Here is a 21,305-nt window from a genome sequence, read left to right as displayed (position 1 = left end):
GTTGAAGCTATTGTATGGAGGGAGAAATAACTGGTTGTAAAGTCACTAAATGATTAATACATATTTTGGTTTCAGTTTTGCCTACTTTACTTTGCCTGCTTTAATTATAAGAAGAAAAAATGCATGTTCATATTAAGCAAAAGGCCTGTTTAAAGCTTGCAGTTGTCTTTTGTCTTAAGTTAGCATGACCAATCGTCCGGATTTGCCCAGACATGGCCGGAAATGGGGGGGAAAACTCCGGCCGGCCGGAAATGGCCATTCCCCCCCTTTTGCCCAGGAAAAAAAGGCTCCCCCGGCTTCTATCGGGGCCTCTCCTTGGTCGTCGTCACCATGGCGACCAAGGCGAGGCCCCAATAGAAGCCGGGGGAGCCTTAAACCGTGTGTTTCCCAAACGTGGAAACACCCGGCTTAAGACCTGCCCACCTCATCCAATCGGGTCTCTCCTATGACGTCGATGTCATAGGAGAGACCCGGATGGATTAGGTGGGCGGGTCTTAAAGCCGGGTGTTTCCGTGTTTGGGAAACACGCGGCTCTCGGGGCTTCTATTAGGGTGTCTCCATGGAGGAGACGCTCCAATAGAAGCCAAGCCCCGAGAGCCGGGTGTTTATCAAACACGGAAACACCCAGCTTTAAGACCCGCCCACCTCATCCAATCGGGTCTCTCCTATGATGTCAACTTTGGCCTAATTTCAAAAACATATATAATCTATCTATCCTGAGCAAGCCATCTAAAATATAAAGCAGGCTTCTTATGTTAGGAAAGGCCTCATAAGTCTGTCCAAAGCTGACAACGTCACTGTCTTGTTGTCCGGATAAAATGGAAGAGAAAGAAAAGTACTGTCCATGCTATGCTGAGGAAGGGTGGGATATAAATGCAATTAATCAATCAGTCAAAGTTTTATTATTCTAGTGTCTTTAAACATTGAAGTCTGTCTAGCCTTGAAGTAGGGGCAACATTATTTTCTTCCTAAAATGGCATCAAAGAGGCTTCCTTTCTTTACTTGAATGTCCTTGAAGCCAGCGGCACTGAGGAGCCCATTGTACTCTGATGCGGTCCGTTCTTTTCCTTCTGTATGGAGCAGCATCAATATGGAGTGTAGGTTGGCTGCTAAAGGCCCAGTTCTATCTTCATCGAGAACCATTTCTGAGACTAACACTCCACCACCTGTTTCAAAAGATATTTCATTGATTTAGAAAAAAGAAGATATCATTATTTTTTAAATAGCACTTTGAAGAGTACAAGTTAATTTTTCAATTTCTCAAGTTAAAGGTAATATAATTTAACATGAGTGGCACCAACATATAAAGGCAGTCCATGGTGAAAGCAAAGTAGCTTTGAATAGTAATTATAGACCAAATCCCACTATCGTTTGTTGCTTATATCTTCTCCCCCACGCGTCCTTCCACATTGGATACCAGCAGTCTGTTCAATGGAGAAGTGTAATTCATGAACCAGAATAGAACTCCTCTATTCAAACTGTGCAGTTGCAGAAATCTCCACACTGAGAGAAGTGTGCATTTTTTTAATAACGCTTCAGAGATGTGCAGCAGCGCAAATACACAGCAACACAAGGAGGGATAAGCACTGTGTTGAATATGCGCCCTTGTGCAGAGATTTGTGTGTGTGTTTTAAAAAAACCCACAAGATTGGTGCCAAACACACCAAGAACAATCAAAACATGTGCAAAAATGGTGGACGGCACCATTCCACTCACCTCCGAAACTGCTGGACATGCTCCTGACAGCAGTTTGGTTGTTCGCTGAGCCAGGAGCTCATGCCAAACAGCAACAGCTTTGTAAAGGCAGGGGCACACCAGCCGCGAACTTCAGGGTTGTACCGAGAGAGTCAGCAAAACCACTACAAAAGCAGTCAGCGAAACCCCGGAATAATGGAGTGGTGGAGCCGAGATCACAGTGAGATCAGCTGTTTGTCATGTGGCCCAGTAGGGACGAGTTCAATATTATCCTGGAATAAATGTCTGGTGTAGACCCAGCCTATGTGCTAACCAAGCCACTGAATCTGTGTTGCTGTGTTTTGTTAATCGCTCTTTATCTGATATGTATTTTTCTGTGTTTTATTATTATACTGTTTACTGATGTTTTGATGGTAGGATTTTATTGCATTTTATTACTTTTATTTTTAATGTACCCAGCTTTGTATAATGAAAAGCAGGTAACACACTTTAGAAATAAATACATAAATAAATCCCACGAAACTTGAGGGTCCTATAAATAAATTAAAAGGCAATGCATATGGTGAGCCCGAGCATGCAAATTGCAGCTTCTGCTACAGAAGTACACCTACCAGGTTTGCAGGCCTTGTACAGTTTAGTTAGCAGCTGCACACACTTCTCATCATCCCAGTCATGCAGGACCCGAGCCAAAAGATATAGGTCAGCTTCAGGAACTGGATCTTTAAAAAAATCCCCTGAAATAAAATAGGTTGAGATTTTTTTAAAGTAAGCATATTGTCTTACCAGAAGAATATCACATGTTACAGCAATTCGTGGTTAAAACAACATATTAAATGGTGGTGCCTTGTGAGAATTAGCAGAGTGCTGCCTCTTACTCACTTGCCTCTTTGGATTGCATCTGCGTTTCTAAACAGTTTTAGTTGGGTCATTGAAATCTGCTGGTTCAAACTCTGGGTTTTTGTGGGTTTGAATGCCACAACTAACAACTGGATTCAAACATTATGCCTAACAACCCAGGAATGTTATGTTCCTGAATTGTTTAGCAAAGCAGATTCAAAGTGGAAGTGGTGAGCAGGCAGGAGGCAGCATGCTCACTTGTGTTTGGCCTCAACAAGCCATGTTTTAAACAAGCCATGGGTTGTCATTATGTGGGAACTGGGCCCATGTTTTTTTCTTTCTGGGTTGTTTGTGCTTAATAAGCGATGGTTTGTTAGCGCAGGTGGGTTCTCATATGACAGCAACACAGAATTAAAAGAAAAACCTATACCATGGATTCGCATAATGTGTAAACGGGGCCATAAATTGTCAGAACTAAGTATATTTTACCTTCTTGGAAAGTAATCTGGTATTCTTGTGAGAACACAACATGCTTCTTTGCTCTTTCTACTACTTCAGGTAGGTCAAAAATTGTCACAGTAGATTTGGGATACAAGGAAATGCATTCCTTAGCCAAGGCACCAACAGCTCCTTAAAGAAAGAACAAAAAGGGGGAATTTGAGGGGGAAATTAATATGCTATGAATTTTACACTTCTTCCAAAATTTTCCTGTGTAGCATGTCAGAGTACTGCATCAGATAGGTGGCTGTGCATTACTTTCATAGACAGGGCAAAATGAAGAGTTTACCACTTAATATCTCTTAGGGTTTGATAGTCTAGAATGTGAGTTAGTGGATATAAGAGCAAGGGTGGGCTAGCAAAACATAGTGAGGACATACTATCCAAATTAGAAGCAGCCAAAAGAATATATTGTAGACTACAGCCATAGGAGAGTGTTCTAAATAGGAGTGGAGAGGATAGGTTAATAGTTTCTGCCCTCTTGTTAAAAACTTGATTTGCTGTAAAGCAAGAAGACTCTAGTTGCCTCCATTATTTCTGACAGCTATTTTCCCCTATGAGTTTACATATGACTGGACTACACTGAATAAAGACCCTGTTCAGATGACACACTAAGCCATGACGGTTAAGCATTTTGAGCTAAATATTATGGCTTAGCGTGTCGTGTGAACCATTCCTAACCATAGTAGCTACATAACCATGGTTTAAACACACTGACCATTTACTGCAAAAGGGTTAGCCACCTAACCATGGTTTAGTGTGTTCTCTGAACAGGGCTAATGTGATTCAAAAAAATACATCAATGAAGGACAGATTGCTTACCTGTAACTGTGGTTCTTTGAGAACACCCCTACAGCAAGAACAGACAGCGAGAGAACCATGCTGATCTTGTTCAGGCAGGAAAAGTAGGGGTAATACTTGCATACTTGCAATTTGGGAGTTTGTGTAGCCAGAAGGCTGTGGAGTCAGTATCCTGTGTAGACCTACACAGCCAGCAAGGCTAACAGGATATTAGTTCTGTTGAATCATTGAGCACTTTTTATTCAGCACATTTGGTTAGGCTGTTGGAGGTGAACTAGATATTAGCCGAACTAATATCTAGTTATTAGATATTAGATATTAGAACTAGATATTAGATATTAGCCATCAGATGTATTTGGTGTTTTGCTCTGTTTTGCATAAGTAGTGCTTTCAATAAAATCCTTCCTTTCATTCATAAAAGCATTGTCTGTGTTTCCTGTCTCCACCTCATAAGATCCAGGTTCTCTCGGCCTGATCAACTGCTAGAATCACAGAGTTAATTAAATCTAACTCTATCATCTGTTCCAACATGGCTCTCCCTTTCTAGAACAACCTCCAGCCATTTTCTAGTAAATCAGTAACTCTCACAAACGAAGGAGATAACGGCTAGACATCACCACTTAACCAGTCCTTTGGTGATCACAGAATAACAGGGCTGGAAGGGAACCTATTAGGCCAACCAGCCCAACCCCAAAACCATGTAACAAGAAAAGCTCAAGCTCCACATAAAGAAAGACTACTCAGAATGTGTGGTACTTACCTCCCACATCACAAATGAGTGGGAAATTAGAAAGATCAAATGCAGACAATACTTCTTTACCATACAGACTCCAACTTTCAGCCAGGCCATCAATGAATTTTTGCGACCCTTCCTCTGACCTAGAAATTCAAAAGGGTGGATAAAAATCTATTTCAAAAAATGGATCTTTAAATCTAAATAGGTTATTTTATTTAAATTGATTTTTATTTATTTTTAAAACACCATAAATAAAATAGGAAATTGCTTTATAACTTAATAAGAGTTACAATTAAATGTTATTATAAACATGCTAAATCTACATCTACAGTCTCATAGAACTGAATTTCCCTATCAAACAAACATTGGCATTCATTTCAGTTTTTCACCTCATGAAAATGGCTCTATCCAACCTAACTGCTGTTGCTTCTTGAAAGTTGTGGATGTTCAGTTTCAATAACAAAAATCACATGTAAAAAGACAGAGCTGGTTTGCATTTTAAACATGATTTAAATTGCTTTGAGTTACATCAGTCTACCCTGATTGGCAGGTAGGAAGCAGACAGAGCATGCCTGCAAACAGCATCTGACTTACATATTACCCTACAAAACACAGCGATACCCAGAACCCCCTACCCGGTACTAAAAAGTCTTTTTGCTCTGTTCACTACAGAAAAAACAAACACATAGAAAAATGCTATTTATTTTTTTACCTGTAAATGGCATCAAATACATTATTTGATGAAATGCCATGTATTGATTCACTCTGGTTTTTTCCTTCCCTGGAACAGAACATTTGTTTATTTATTTATTATTTATTTATTACATTTTTATACCGCCCAATAGCCGAAGCTCTCTGGGCAGTTCACAAAAATTAAAACCATAGTAAAACAACCAACAGGTTAAAAGCACAAATACAAAATACAGTATAAGAAGCACAACCAGGATAAAAACCACGCAGCAAAATTGATATAAAATTAAAATACAAAGTTAAAACAGCAAAGTTCAAATTCAAGTTAAAATTAAGTGTTAAAATACTGAGAGAATAAAAAGGTCTTCTGCTGGCGACGAAAGGAGTACAGTGTAGGCGCCAGGCGGACATCTCTGGGGAGCTCATTCCACAACCGGGGTGCCACAGCGGAGAAAGCCCTCCTCCTAGTAGCCACCTGCCTCACTTCCTTCGGCAGGGGCTCACGGAGAAGGCCCCCTGTAGATGATCTTAAGGTCCGGGCAGGTACATATGGGAGGAGGCGTTCCTTCAAATAACCTGGCCCCAAACCATTTAGGGCTTTAAATGTCAATACCAGCACTTTGAATCGGGCCCGGACCTGGACTGGCAGCCAATGAAGCTGGAAAAGGACTGGCGTAATGTGATCTCGCCAGCCAGTCCCTGTTAGTAAACGGGCTGCCCTGTTTTGTACCAGCTGAAGCTTCCGGACCGTTTTCAAAGGCAGCCCCACGTAACGCATTGCAGTAATCCAAACGAGAGGTTATCAGAGCATGGATAACTGTAGCTAGGCTATCTCTGTCCAGATAAGGGCGCAGTTGGTATATCTTTGGTGCTCTTTGCCACTCAGTTGGTGCTCTTTGCCACTGAGTTCACTTGTGCCTCAAGTGACAGTTCTGGATCCAAGAGCACCCCCAAACTACGGACCCGATCCTTTAGGGAGAGTGCAACCCCGTCCAGGACAGGGCAAACATCACCTCGTACAATTTAATTGTATGAAAATTAGGCAGCAAAGGTGCCAAATTGAATGCCGACTCTTTCCTCTCCTAAGACAGCCACAATGCTAATATTCAATTAGATGCATTGCTTTCAAACTTGACTCTAAAGAGGTCTTTCAGACAGGGGGAAAATCACCTTTCCTTACCGTTGCTTTACTTCCTGCTTCTCTTCCGCATTTGAAACTAGCTGAATTGCATGGGAAGACAGCAACGACCATGTGGCCTGTAATGTAAAACTTCCCAGACCATACAGTGCCCTTTAGTGGGCATTTTTTAGTGCAGTTTCAACAGCACACAACAAATCCTGACATAATATTTCAGAAGAATTCAGGTTTCTGAGGTTTATTTTTTTTTCCAGAAAAAATGGGGAAAGGAGTGTGGCATGTGCAAGAGGCTCACGGCATTCTCAAAATGACTTGTGAACATCTGTGAGTGGCCAATGACGAGCATGCTATAAATTGCTTGCTTAAAGAAGCCCAAAATTACAGGTTCTAAAGCAGGAGTAGGAAGCTTTTTTAGACCAAGGGCCAAATTTCAACCAGGCAGTGGTCTGGGGAAGGGGGAAGCATTCCAGCAGTGGGTGAGGCCAAAGGCAAAGTAGGAATGGGGCAAAATAAAATAAAATAAATGGTACTCCCCATTTTCAATAAGTAGAGTCTGCATCAGAGCTAAAGAGCCCCAATGCAGCAGCAACAAAGGCAATGGAAACCCACAGAGCACACTGAAGTGCTCAGGAAAGACAGAGGGCTTTCTGGGAAGGTTGTCTGAGGTCAAGAGAAGCTGAAATAAATGGGAAAACTGTAGATCATAACCCAAAAACCAGTTCAACATTTAAAAGATGTATAAGCAAAGATCAAATTCCAGACCAAGGGCAAGTGGCCGTGACGGCTGCAAGGTGGTGTGCAAAGACTGGAGAACTTGGCAGGTTGGATTGGGGAGCCCGCAGGCCAAAGGTTCCTGTACATCCCACTCAGAAGTAAGTTTCTCTAAGTTGTCCTGCTTTATTTCTACCTAAGTAGTGCTGAATAATGTTGACTTCTAGGCTCAACCCCTTCATATTCAACACTACTTAACAGTACTAAAGAAGAAGAACCCATTTTTCTCAATACATGCTCCTGAGCTGGTGTTGTTGGCAGAGATCTCTCCTGAAGCCCACTATTTAGCCTCCTAAGACCCAATGAGGCACATTTTCCTCCCACCATTTAGCCAAGTTTCAGCAACCCACAAGCAACTGCATTGGCAACAAGTGAGATGCTTGCACTGGCAACAAGTGAGATGCTTGATGACTTTGCCAGTGCAGACCTGTGGCGTGGGAGGAGCAGGGGCTGTTGCAACAGAACTGAGCTTCTGAAAGAGGCCTTAAAAACATGTCATAGAAGTTTGCTTCTCCATCACGCTTACAGTCATTTTACACTCTGCCATTAACACATCTCTGGCCCCATGTTACTTCAAAGCACAATATACCATTGGCCAATTTGGTCTGAGTCAGCCATGTGATCAAAAGATGATGCCTCTCCCATTAAAAGTTCCAATGCCTCCCTTCTAATCAGTTCTTTCACCAGTGAAGGAGAGGCGGAAGGAATAGGAGTTGCACCCTTACTGGGTGTGTTGGAGCTTTTGAAAGCACAGGCACCATCTCCACGTTGACACCTGGCGACTCTACTTTGTGTCTAACTGAATCCATCTTGAGAAGGCCTCTTGAAAAATCTGTCAAGTAGAGGGGAGGTATACGCCCTTGAAATCTGTAAATTCTGTTCATTCAGGCCATGTCCTTGGTATTTAGAGGAGATTCTGATCTCGCTCTCACCATGATTTATATAAAGGGTGTTATTCCTACTGAATTAGTTTTAAAAGGATGGTCCAGAGAAAACACTTGTGTCTACCCAACACCCTCAAGTGTTTTCACTCTAATGGTCTCTTGCAAGAAAAAAGTCTCACACGTTATTTTAGAATTGTACAGAGAAATGAAAAGTCTGATACCAATTGACTAGCAATTATGTCATTTATTTTAGATACTGTTCCCAAGCAATTCTTGTGGTTTCCTTTATACGGGTTTTCAACTGATGTGAACATGGATTAAAGGAAGAGGCAAGGTCAAGTTCCACCAGAGGATGCGCTGATACATCAGGATTGTGCTGGAAATGTGAAGAGCAGGAAGGAACATTCTACCATGCATGGTGGACCAGTAAAAAAGCAAAAACTTTCTGGATACAAATTCACTTTGTAATCCTAAAAAATCCTAAAAATTAACATCCAACTGAAACTGGAATACTTTCTTTTGGGATTTATGGATGAGCAGATGAAAAAGAACCATGGGACTATATTTTTTTTATATGACGACAGCAGCACGTTTACTATATGTCCAAAGATGGAAGGGCAAAATAGTGCCCACAACAGAGGAATGGCTACTGAAGATGTTTGAGCTAGAGGAGATGGCAAAACTCACGGCAATTATGAGAGAAAAATCGACTTTAAGATTTATAACTGAATGGGAACCTTTTGTAAACTTTACAAAGGGACAAGAAAAAGATGACTTGTACATCTGTGGATTCAACCAATAATGTAGAAAATGTTAAGAGAGAAATTAGAGATTTGGATTTGACATTATAGAGTAAGAAAATATAACAACAACATTGTTACATACTTTTGCTGGGGGGAATATTGGAAGAACATTTTTGTGTTTTTTGTTTGTTTTTGCTTTGTTGCATTTTTGTGTGTGTCTGCTTATATGTATTATATTTTGCGCTGTAGTGTTTTTATTTATTGGTGTTTGGAAACAATAAAAAAGATTAATCTCCAGAAGATGCCCTGATAGCACCTGAATAAGGTCTGGGAAGAATGAGGTTAGTGTGACTCTCAGCCATCAGAGTAGTGTGGACACATGAGTGAACTCCACCCCAGAGGCACTGTTGGCAAGGGACCTGAAGGAAACAGAGTCAGAGACCATTATCCAAAATATATACCTGAAAATAAACTCTTACAAACTTACTTTGAACTCCGGAATCCTGGGATGCTTCCAGATGGACAGTTCCTAGTGCTAACTAATCATTGCTCTTCCACTGGAAGCTGTATGTGGAATTGCCATGGACTTTCCTCACTAGTATTTCAGTTATAGTTGTGTTTTGGTTTAATGTGTGCATCTTACTATGGTCTGTTCCTATCAGTGGATATGTTATAGCCACAGTTTACTGGGGAAGGGGAAAGCACAGCTACTTGAGCAGCCATAGTTTAAAAATCCTTTTCCTCTTAGCAATCTTCCCCCCACCCCCACAAATAGGTTACTTAATTTGCATTAGAACACTTAACGATGTAAGTGCGATTGCGTGAAATGTCAAAAAATGTAAGGCACTGTCCAACTGTGTCATTCCACAGTGCAAATGACACTCCCTATCAGAAACTAGTTTCCAAATTACTGTTTTACTCTGTACAGCACCATGTACATTGATGGTGCTATATAAATAAATAATAATAATAATAAGAAGAAGAATCGAATTAAATTTACGTTTCCACAAGCATGGCTGCGCATTATGCTTGTACAACCACTTTTGCACACATAATGCCCAACCACTTGCACAACAGGTTCAGTGGAGTCCCACTAGCACAATTGGAGTGTGCAGAATGGTGTCCTTGGATAGTGCCAAAGTATTTTAACATTTGTTTTGGAGCAGAAGTGTAAACTGTAATTATTTAATGAGGTAAAAGAAAACCAAAGGTTGCTGAAATGATAGTGAATGCAAAGGGGCAAATTTTTTGGGGGGTATTAAAAATACATTATATAATTGAAGCTCTAGCACTTTCATTTAAGCATTATTGTGGCAATATTTTAATTTTAAATGTATTGTGGGAAACACATCAATATCATAAATGAGAGAGAGAGGGAGAGATGAAAAAGTTTTTCAGCTCTAGTTAAAAGATTGCTTAAAAATTTCGTGACAAAAAGACAGCCATGTGAAGGGCTATAGTGAAGTTGCTTTTTGCTATATGTTCACTGTCCCATACATCACCACACTCATCAAAGCTATGCCTCTTGGAAAGCATGAAGAATAATGCTAAATTGCACTCCTATTTTGTTTCTTTACTGAAGTTTGATTTTCTATAGGCTGAAAAAGACAGAAGAACTCTTGAGGGAACAACAGGAGAACAATGATTTGATGAACGAACAGAGTGAACAACCTAGTTGCTTCCTGGAAATGGAGATGACCAGCCCTAGTCCTATGAGATGGAGACTACTAGCTCCAGCTCTACTCCTCACCTCACAGCATCAGGAAGGTACTGCATACTCGGATAGACAAATTCAGAGCAGAACTTCATGTAATTATACTGAGACTTCGGGCTTGTTTTAGCAAGGCACATATCAGCGAGGTCTGTGTTTCCATAAAGTCCTTAAAATGAAGGGGACAAAAGATGATGCTTAAAACCCCAGAAAATATTAGGATAACAGATTGATGAAAAGCCCTTCTAAAATACACCTTTTCCCCACAAACCAGCAATTCTTTGCAAAGAAGCAAAGCATGATATTCATTAGCTGCTATTGCATTTCATTTATTTTAGTTATATTTATTAATACTAGAGCTGGAAAGCATCTTCTGTCAAAATACTGCATTTTTGTCTTTTGGCATTTCTCTATATGAGGCTTCCATAGTGCACTTGTGATTGGTCACTCAAGGAAGTTTGTGGGTCCTTTACTTGACGTCCTCAACCTCCGTGGCCATGGAAACCTTAATTCTGACTTTTTGCTTTCTTAAGATTTTATTATTTTTCCAAAACAAAATCAACAGAGAGAGAGAAAGAGAGAAAGAATAAGAAAGGAAATAATAAATAAAAATAAATTAACTGAATTTACATTGAATTGAATTATTGACAGAGGGCAGCACATGTAAACTCTTCATATTTTTCTGCTTTATTTTACAGTCTGTGACATGAGCTGCTTAAAAGTTTTCTTTATAATTCTTCTGTATGTCAAACTTATATTTAGTCTCTTTTACATAATCCAAGGAAAGGTTTGACAAATACTGCTGTGTATGTCCCTGATCGGTATATAGAATAAAATCCTGCCATGTTTTATAAAAAGTCTGATGTTTTGACTTTAGCTAGTTTCAATTAGTATGCCAATTTTTCTGCCATGGCTCTTTACCATAATTCCAACACTTTTTTCTTACAGGGGAAAATGCACTGTTTCCAACGGTTCCATGTAACTGCATAACACTGCTATATCATAGCTATACTGCTGCACATATAGAGGGTTTATAGTGAAACATACAGAACTTGCAGAAAAAGGATATCCCGGAACGGAAAGCACAAGTAAGCATGTGTAAAAGAACTGGCCTTAATCCTGCAAAGAATCCAGAAGCGGAAGCCCCAGTTAAGGTGCATGATAAAAGCCTGATGTAGAGATGCTCAGAGTCCCTGTGTTTTGTCACTTGTCCAAATATAAGTCTTTGCATATTTGCTATGTGAGTTTGCTTCTTCCTTCTGGAATTGGGAACTTGTAACTCAAGCCTAGAACTCAGAAGGAAGTCCCACTGTGAAAGCCTTACCCTGAAGCACAGGGATGGGGAATGTGTACCAATGCAGATGTTGTGGGACTACAACTATGCTGGGTAGATCTAATGAGGATTGCAGTTCAACAACATCTAGAGGGCCCCACTCTCCCCAACCCTGCCCTGCTAAGCATGTTTCGGGTGGTGAGGCTTTCAAGGGATCCAGCATTTACCCAGAGTTCAGTTTCCTTTGAAGGCAGTCACTGGGGACTTATGGTGTTTCTGTGATGTAAGGTTAATTTACACACAGATGTAGGCAGAGCAAAAGATGAGGGCTCACAGCATTAACATCCACCCCCAAACGGGTTTCTGAAGGATGACCAAAGAAAGACTTCAATGGAGAATAACAATTGGATGTTGTCTTTAAGGTGGAACACAGGTAGACAAAACAGTCAAGAGAGGAAACACAAATATCAAAGTAGTTGTGCAGCAAATTACACACAAAAGCTGCTGGTATGGATGAACTCTGGTAGAAAATATCACTGAAAGCTTTCATCTTCAGCCACTAAGGGCTTTGCTAGACCTACCAGGTGTTCCGCCGTTGAGGAACGGTGAAAGCGGATTTTCCCGTTCAGCCGTGACGCCTCATGATCCACACCTGCCTTCGATTTGTGGCGGAAGTTTGCGCCGGTTGTGCTGCTGCCGCCGCGAGCACAGTTGCGCAGCCACACCGGCCTGATTGCTGCGGCTTTTTTTTTTCGCTCGCTGCACGGTTTGCGCAAGTCCGAAAGACCGCAAACTTGCGCAGCCGTCAGCGATGCTGCCGCCGGCCCCGGCGGCAGCGGCAGTGCCAGTGCCAGCTGAAGTGCTGCTGGTGCTGTTGAGGGTGAACATTGATGCGCTCACTTCCTGATGGGGGTCGTGGCGGGTGTAATATGACCCGAGGTCAATCGTCTGCATGGGCACTCTGTGCCTACATCTCCCATCATGCCTCTGAGGTGTCGGCGGCGATGACCGCCTCTGTGCCCTGTGCCCCATCCCAAGGAGCCAACCCACATCTGGCCGTAGCCATGGCAGCAGCCCACAAACAGCTCTGCCCTCTGCCAGCCTGGTACCCACACTAACAGGCAGCGTACAGCACCGCCATTATGCGGCCACGGTAGCTGCCCACCGCAAGGAGTCACCAGCCACTTTTCCGTTCCTCCGTTCCTGCGCAAACTGTCACTGGGGGAATAATAAAAAAAGCCGCTCCACCGCGCTGCCCCAGTTGGCGGACTGCGCGCAAATGGCGGAGGCGGCTTGACCGAAGCTGCTGACCACTCCCCCTTAGCACGCCTTTTCCTGCCCAGTGCGGACCGCAGTGACCTCACGTCCTCCAACACGTACTCCGAATTACCGCGGGACGGCAGGAAAAGGCGCACTAGAACTCACTTTTTTAAAGTCTGGAGAAAGAGGCTTCACCGCAGGATAACGGCGGATCCTCGTGAACGTCATCTGGAAGCCTCGACGTGACTGCGGAAGGTAACGCGCGCTAGAGCCCCGTCTAGTAACGCCCTAAGTCAGAAGTTAAAACAACTGGAGTTGCTTCCTTCTTCCTACACGGTTACCTTCCTTCTCCTTCCTCTCCACTCTCAGGAACTTGAACCCCACACAAGCATCCAGCAGCCTCTCCATTCCAGTGGGGCTGGTGCCCAGACGTTCAGCAATAGTTCCTGCAGTCAGGAGTTTCTCTGACTTCAGCAAATCAAATACACCCAACTCAGAGGCAGTAAACATGATCTGGAAACAAAGGCAGAAAAATGCAGAAAAGGCAAGAGTTCACATTATTGACACTCATGAAGATTACTTAGCCAAGTTCCTGCCCTTAACAAGGAGCAGTGAATCATAGGGGTGACTAGGCCGTCGGTGAAGTGAGAAGGGTTGGTAAAGAGCAGCAGCACAGCCATGGCAGCAGCACAGCCACGGCTGGGGCTAAGCACCACAATGATGGGGTGGGGCCAAAGAGGCGGACCCAGCAGTGAGGTCACTCCTTTGTTCTGCCTCCAGTTCAACTTCAGGCTCCCAAAGGCAAACCTCCCATGCATCTCCAGGATTGCAGTTGCTGTTGCTGACTTCCCCAAGAGTAAATCCATGGGGAAAGTGATCACTGAGCTCGCAAAAGAGTTCCACAAGATGGGCTTGATGAGGAGCAAGCCCCCAACCCTGCCCACAAAGGAGGAGCAGGCAAAAGGCCTCAAAACGCCAAATGGGTAAGACACTGGGTAGGAAGAGCAGCGGAAGCGGAGCAAACTTGCCTGTTTGCTAGGAGGTTTGGCGATCAAAGCACAGAGGAGGGAGGTGGCCCTGAGGGGAAAGGAAGCTGAAGGGTATGAGGCTGCAAATGAGCAACTAGGCCAGCAACAGACCATGAGTTTCTGTTCCCTCCTGTTGAGGAAGCAACATATTATCCCCCCTTTTTAATTTTTGCCAGGTCAGCCAGGCTGAAGGCAAAGGGTAGAATCACTCACACACACACACACACACACTTGATACAGCATGTGGCAGCCACCATTGGAAAGGGACAGGGCACATGGCGGTGGCCATTTTATAAATGGAACAAGCCCTGTGTTGGTGGCAGCACAAGCCAAGTTCCTCCCTTAACGGGGAACAGTGGACGGAGAGGCGCGCTGGCTGGCAGCAAAGGGAGAAAGGCTGGTGGAAAGCGGTGCGGTAGCTCAGACCCAGCAGCAGCATCTCCTTCCCAGGAGGGGGCTGCTGAGCCAATCAGCACGATGAGGGGGTGTGGCCAAAGAGGCAGACCCGCCAGAGAGAGACCTCTCCTTTGTTCTGCCTCCCTTGCATTCCTCCCATGGGGCTCCAAGATTGCAGTTGCCGGCTTCCCCACCCACTTAGAGTGGCCATATGAAAAGGAGGACAGGGCTGCAGCTATACTGTGACCAGATTTAAAAGAGGGCAGGGCACCTGCAGCTTTAACTGTTGTGATGAACAGGAAATTTCACCAGGTTCCCCATATATATAAATGACACCCGCTGAAATTCCCTTTCCAATACAACTGTTAAAGATACAGGAGCCCTGTCTTCCTTTTCATATGGTCACCCTAGCACCCACCCACTCCTGGTAGTAAGATGTCTTGCAGTGGCAGTAGTAGTCTGGGAAGGAATTTTACCTGCACAGCAATTGGCAAAGACTGTGCAAGGGTTTTGCCTTCCCCATTGCAAGATTAACTCCATTGTAAATATGTTGATCTGGAGAAGAAGAAGCAAGTAGAAGGTAAGACTAAGGTGTGTGTCTGTGTGTGAGAGTGAGTGTTTGGGTGAAGGTGTCTGGTTGTTTGAGTGTGTTTTGACATGGGTGATCCTGTGTGTGTGTGGGGTGTGTGTTGGCAGTGTCTGTACTGATGTGATGATGTCTGAATGGGATGCCTGGTTGTTTGACTATGAATGGATGCATGTTTGCAGTGTGTGTGTGGGAGGGGGCCTGTAGTTTGCTGCAATTTGTGGGGGATGTTTTTGAGGTGATATTCCTATTAAATAATGTATTTTGACCTATAAACCTTCCTCCAATTTGTTTGATATAGTTGGCATGATGTATATTTTGTAACAATGGCTGATAATTGTCTATCATTATTAAAAATCTTTTAAAAATTAACAGGGTTGCCATTGTCATCGTTGTCATCATCATCATCATTTATTTTTCTTTTCTTGCTTGTGGTGGTTTTTCTAGATGAAAATGATGGGCTTTGCCAAGTCATGCTGCCTTTTACTGATTGTGTATGCATAAAAATGTGTGTGTATGCATAAAAAATAATGGTAGCAGGCTTTAGCATCTGCCTTACATGCAGCAGATCCCAGGCTCAAAAGCACCCCTGCCTCCTCCCCTCCACCCCAATATGTAGGCATATAAAAATTAGGCATTTTATGTAAGGAATTAAAGACCACAACAAAATCCAAGATTAAACTGTCATTATGCAAATCTATGGTGTGACCATACTTGGAATACTGTATACAATTCCAGTAATCGCATTAAGATGATGATGATGATGATGATACCCACCAAACAAACAGATATGGTAGAGTTAGGAAAACCAAAAGGATCAAGCTACTCCCTTATGTCCTGGGCACTTTAGGGTGACCATATGACCGGATTTGTCCAGGTTTTTGGTGACAAATCCGGGAGGGGGAGGGGAAATCCAGATTTTTCCAATCTTCCCCAGCCAAAGAGCAGCTCTAATGGGAATTAACAAAAATGCTTATAACTCCGTCATTCTTTAAGATAAAGACATGAAACCTGGCATGATGGTAGCTCTTTGGTAGGGCTTTAGTCATACCAAATTTGAAACAGATCTGTTCATTCATTGATTTTTTAGGATTTTTTTTTAAAATTGAGGTTTTAAAATTATTATTTTTAAAATTGTCATTTTTAAAGATAAAGAGTTGAAACTTGGCACCGTGATAGTTTTTAGGTCGAGCTTTAGCCACACCAAATTTGAAACAGATCCGTTCATCCATTGATTTTTTAGGATTTTTTTTTAAATTGAGGTTTTAAAATTATTATTTTTAAAATTGTCATTTTTAAAGATAAAGAGATGAAACTTGGCACCATGATAGGTTTTTAGGTAGAGCTTTAGCCGTACCAAATTTGAAACAGAGCCGTTCATCCATTGTTTTTTTAGAATTTTTTTAAAAGTTCAAAGTTTTAAAATTATGTTTTTTTAAAACTGTTGGAGCCAAATATCCTTCAAACTCAGGTTGTCAATCCTCCTCTTTGGGGTGTTGCACACTGAGCAGTTTCAGCCCTTGGCATTAAGGGGATCTCCAGTCTTTAGGCAAGAAGTCCTGGGCAAGCAGGGCACCTTTCTTGTTGCAGATTTGGTGTGCAGTCTGGTACCTGGAGCTCAGCAGAGGCAAAGCATCCACAAATCAAAATGTGGGAAAGGAGAGGTCAGTCAAAGCAGCCCACAAGGCAAAACAGAATGGGCCAGAGGCCTTTTTCTCAAATTTCCACATCATGGGCGATGAAGGGTCATCTTTAGAGAAAAACTCTCATGACCAACAGTAAGTTGCCATTCGAGAGAGAGGCTCTCTTCTTTGCGGATGCCCTGTTGCTACAAACGTTGGAACCTGGCATATCATTAATTTGCTTTGCTACCACTTCCCTTCCACATCACTTTGTACACTTGTGAGCTAGGCCCTGACTGCACAGCTGGGATGCAATGCAGAACATTTGAAGTGCATACCAGAGAAAAATGGATAGATTTGTGGCTTTGGCTGGCTGGCATATCTCTTAGAGACAGAGTTAGACTGAAGCCACAACTCAGAGATGGCTGTAGCTGAGCCCTGGGAGGCTGCTGTACCACACAGAGCCTTTTTAAGAGTGTCCCAGAGTCCAGTTTTGGTGCAGGCAGAGGAAGCTGGTGGTGGAGTTTTTTTAAAAAAACAAGAGTCACCAGATGCAACCAAGCTATAAGCTGTTGCCCTACCCCCAGCCACAGGGTACAAGTGCACAGCCTGGCTGGACCGTTGGGAGACTTTGGCAGAGAGAGGGGTGGGGTGGGGGGATATTTGAGGCTGGAAACGTTGGAAAGCTGGCATAAGGCAGAGAGAGGCTGAAGGCAATCCAGATGCACCTGTAGCTTAGCCCTGAGGCTAGCTTATTTATTTATTTATTTATTACATTTCTATACCGCCCAATAGCCAGAGCTCTCTGGGCGGTTCACAAAAATTAAAACCATTCAAAGTATAAAACAACAGTATAAAACCATAATATAAAATACAATATAAAGTGTGAATGGGCAAAGTAGTATTCACTGCCACAACACCCACCCTAATGTTAGAGTAGAGAAACTTGTGACAATTATACACAAGCTTTTTTTAAAAATTGAAATTTTACAAAGCCAGCCATCTGGCCAGCCAGTAGCAAACCCTGTTAGCAACAGCAGCTTTCAATAAGTGAAGATACAGTCAGAAAAGATATTTGAGGGAAGGGGAGAATGTAACACACAGAGTATAGCAAAAGCTTCAAAGTACAGCAAAACCTACAAAAGTAGGAGTGAGTGAAGTTAATTTCAGATACATTGAATCTCTCACTTGTTCTTTATTTCAGTGATTTTAACATTAAGATGTTATGTAGAACAGATTTGTCTTAAATGTGTGCTCTAAAATCAGACATGTGACCAAGGCTATGTTCGGGTGGGCACACCCCCTTGGGGGCCGACCATGTTGTCCTCCTTTTTGGTTTCCAAAATATGGTCACCCTACTTTACATACTTTGTTCTAGATTTTAAGGCTGTTTTATTGATCCCTCTGCTTTTTGTTGTTTTGCATTGTCCTTTATTCTTTTAAATTTTCAATGGGAAGCGGTATATAAATATTGTAAATAAATAAATAGACATTTGTATTGTATTTTATTTTTTTAACTGTTTTATTGTTGTTGGGTGTTTTTTTTTTTAGTCTTTTAACTATCGTACTTTGCTCAGAGAACATTAGCTTTTGGAAGGATTAGAAATGTAATAAAATAAAGTAGGAATAAGCAACCTCACATCCCTGGGCCACATCTGACCTATCACTTAATTCCATCTGGCCCACAGTGAAGAGAGTGGCTGGTTTGGTGCCACAACCCAAAGGTCTTCTGAGTGCTCAAACTGCTTCCCCTTCTCCATGAAATCACTCACCCCACCCCACCCCTGACCGTTCCTGAGGAAAGGGCCAGGGAGAGGTGTGCCGACTTGGTGCCGGTGCTGGAAGGGGCTCCTTCTACCCGCTGCGTCCAACCTTCCCTTAAGAGAGACAAAGAGGGGGAATAGACAGGGAACAGAGTGGGGGATCGAAGGTAGAAGAGAGAGGGCCCACTGAGATGGCTGAAAGCTGCTGCTGCTGCTACAAGGTGAGGCAGAGGAAGAAGCAAGGAGCCCCGAGGGAAGGGAAGTAGAAAATGGTTCCCCACTTCCAGGGGAACATCAGTATAAGTGAACTTGAATTGATCCACACTTCATCAGAATATCTAAGAGAAAGGAACTTTTTGCAAACATGTCTGTAGTGAGGCAGTGAGAATAATTTATTATTATTTATTTATTGATATAGCACCTTCATTGTGCATGCTGCTGTACATAGTAAAAGAATAAAACAGCAACACCCTGACATATCGTCTTAGATTCTAATAAAATCACAATAAAACATTAAGAAAGGGAAGAGAATGCACCAAATAGGCACGGGGGGCAACAAAATTAAGACATGGAAGTAAGAACAAAGTCAAATTCTAAAAGCTGTAGAAAAAAGAAAAGTTTTCAACTGGGCTTTAAAAACAGTAATTGAACTCATGATCCGCAAATGCTCTGGGAGATAATTCCAGGCATAAGACACAGCGAGAGAAAATGGACAAAGCCAAGCAAGAGAAGTCAAGACCCTTGGGCGGGTAAGAAACATGACATTCGGTGAGCGAAGAGCACGAGCGGGGCAATAATGTGAGATGAGTGAAGAAAGATAGGAAGGAGCTAGACTGTGAGAAGCTTTGAAAGTCAACAGGAGAAACTTATATTGGATTCTGAGGTGAATTTAGATGTATTTCATGAAATTTTTTATATTGCGTAATTTAAAATATTTATGTTTATTTATGTTCTGCTTTATTTTCCAGCTCACTTGGTGTTAGAACAAAACAAATATTTGCAGGCATTACCCACTGACCTTACCTTTGAAACAATAAATCCGTGCTGGTGCTGAAATAAGGTTTTAATGGCAGAATTCATTCTTCCTCTGTGTTTGGCCAGACACAACGGGGTCTTCGGCAGCTGAATCACTTATTTTTTCTTGAGGTGAAACAGACTCTTCACTGTCACAACAAAGGCTTCTCCAGAATTTCTTTTCTGAAAAAGCTCCAGAGCTCTCCAGAATGTTCCCTTCTAAAATGAAATTATAACTGAAAAGGGGGGAAAGAGGAAAGTTCTGGCTTGTTGGTTTCAGGAAAACGTGCAATCGTGATGTTATAGCATAGAAGGAGTAAAGAAAAAAATAGTTGGAAGTCCTCTAATTGGGAAGGTGGAAAAAGATATAAATGACTTTAGGAGAGAAAATGGACATAGAAAGGAAATGGGACAGCAAAGTTACTATGAAGTAGAGAAAACAGAAATCTTGACACAGTGGGAGAGGTGTTAGGAAACAGAAAGAATTCAGGACAATGGAGGACACAAAATGGCTTACCGGTGGAAGTTCCAGGGAAAGAAGCTGAAAACGAAATAGCAGGGTTTGTTGCACTCAGCTTTTGCTCCTTTTATAGACTACTAATAGTTGAGTAAGAACTTTAAAAAAGAACAACCCTCTTTCCAAAAGGGTTGGAACTTGCCTAGGATAAAACAGGCAAGCTAATAAATCATTTTAAAAGATTTTGGAACCATGTCAGCAAAATTTGTGCAATTGCATAATGATCAATGTCCTTGGCAGAAAGAGAGCTCCATCATACCTTCACGTTTGCCCTTGTTTTCCCATAAATTATCCGCCTTCATTTCCATAGGGTATGAAATCCTGGGCCCTTACATCTATGCACTTTTACGTATCATTCATCTTTACACCTCTCCTCTCCTGCGCAGCAGTGTATCAATGTTGTTCCGTTGAGATGCACTCTCAGATCTCCTTTGTGCCTCCCTAAAGTTCATTGGTTGATGGTAGTTGGACACCTCACCCTCCCTAGTAATCGACATGGGACACTCAATGTCCCTCATCTTGACGACTATGATAATGCTGCATGTGGCCACGCGAGACGCAACGCCACCGCATTGACACTTCTTCCGACCATCTATATCAGAAAGAGTGCAGTTGTGGGCTTTCCAGGTACTGGTGGCACTGGCACCAGCCGTGCCCACCTATCTGATCACTTACACGGCCAGTCCAGGTGCGCCTGGGAGCATCCACACTCCTTCTTCTACTATTTTGGGCTGCATTAATAGAAGTATAGCTTCCAAATCATGTGAGGTACTGGTTCCTCTCTATTCGGCCCTGGTTAGGCCTCATCTAGAGTATTGCGTCCAGTTCTGGGCTCCACAATTCAAGAAGGACGCAGACAAGCTGGAGCGTGTTCAGAGGAGGGCAACCAGGATGATCATGGGTCTGGAAACAAAGCCCTATGAAGAGAGACTGAAAGAACTGGGCCTGTTTAGCCTGGAGAAGAGAAGATTGAGGGGAGACATGATAGTACTCTTCAAATACTTAAAAGGTTGTCACACAGAGGAGGGCCAGGATCTCTTCTCGATCCTCCCAGAGTGCAGGACACGGAATAATGGGCTCAAGTTAAAGGAAGCCAGATTCCAGCTGGACATCAGGAAAAACTTTCTGACTGTTAGAGCAGTACGGCAATGGAATCAGTTGCCTAGGGAGGTGGTGGGCTCTCCCACACTAGAGGCCTTCAAGAGGCAGCTGGACAAGCATCTGTCAGGGATGCTTTAGGGTGGATTCCTGCATTGAGCAGGGGGTTGGACTCGATGGCCTTGTAGGCCCCTTCCAACTCTGCTATTCTATGATTCTATGATTAGTGAGTGTTTCAAGGGGA

At 42.7% G+C, this 21,305-nt stretch overlaps 1 protein-coding gene across 1 annotated transcript; it reads right to left on the bottom strand.

Moving 5' to 3' along the window:
• Positions 1-920: 920 nt before the first annotated feature.
• LOC134399447 (acetylserotonin O-methyltransferase-like) lies at positions 921-19,987 on the bottom strand. Its single transcript, XM_063127488.1, has 9 exons — positions 19,964-19,987; positions 19,456-19,682; positions 13,379-13,550; positions 10,544-10,673; positions 5,280-5,348; positions 4,592-4,710; positions 3,022-3,162; positions 2,307-2,429; positions 921-1,166 (listed from the first exon to the last, which is right to left on the bottom strand). The coding sequence occupies exons 2-9, from the start codon at positions 19,510-19,512 to the stop codon at positions 958-960; spliced, it is 1,020 nt and encodes a 339-aa protein (XP_062983558.1). The 5' UTR covers positions 19,513-19,682; positions 19,964-19,987; the 3' UTR covers positions 921-957.
• Between the last annotated feature and the right edge of the window lie 1,318 nt (positions 19,988-21,305).

Source organism: Elgaria multicarinata, chromosome 5 (genome assembly GCF_023053635.1).
Source record: "Elgaria multicarinata webbii isolate HBS135686 ecotype San Diego chromosome 5, rElgMul1.1.pri, whole genome shotgun sequence".
NCBI lineage: Eukaryota > Metazoa > Chordata > Lepidosauria > Squamata > Anguidae > Elgaria > Elgaria multicarinata.
The sequence above is the reverse complement of the archived record's forward strand: the minus strand, read 5'-3'. Positions and strand labels throughout refer to the sequence as shown.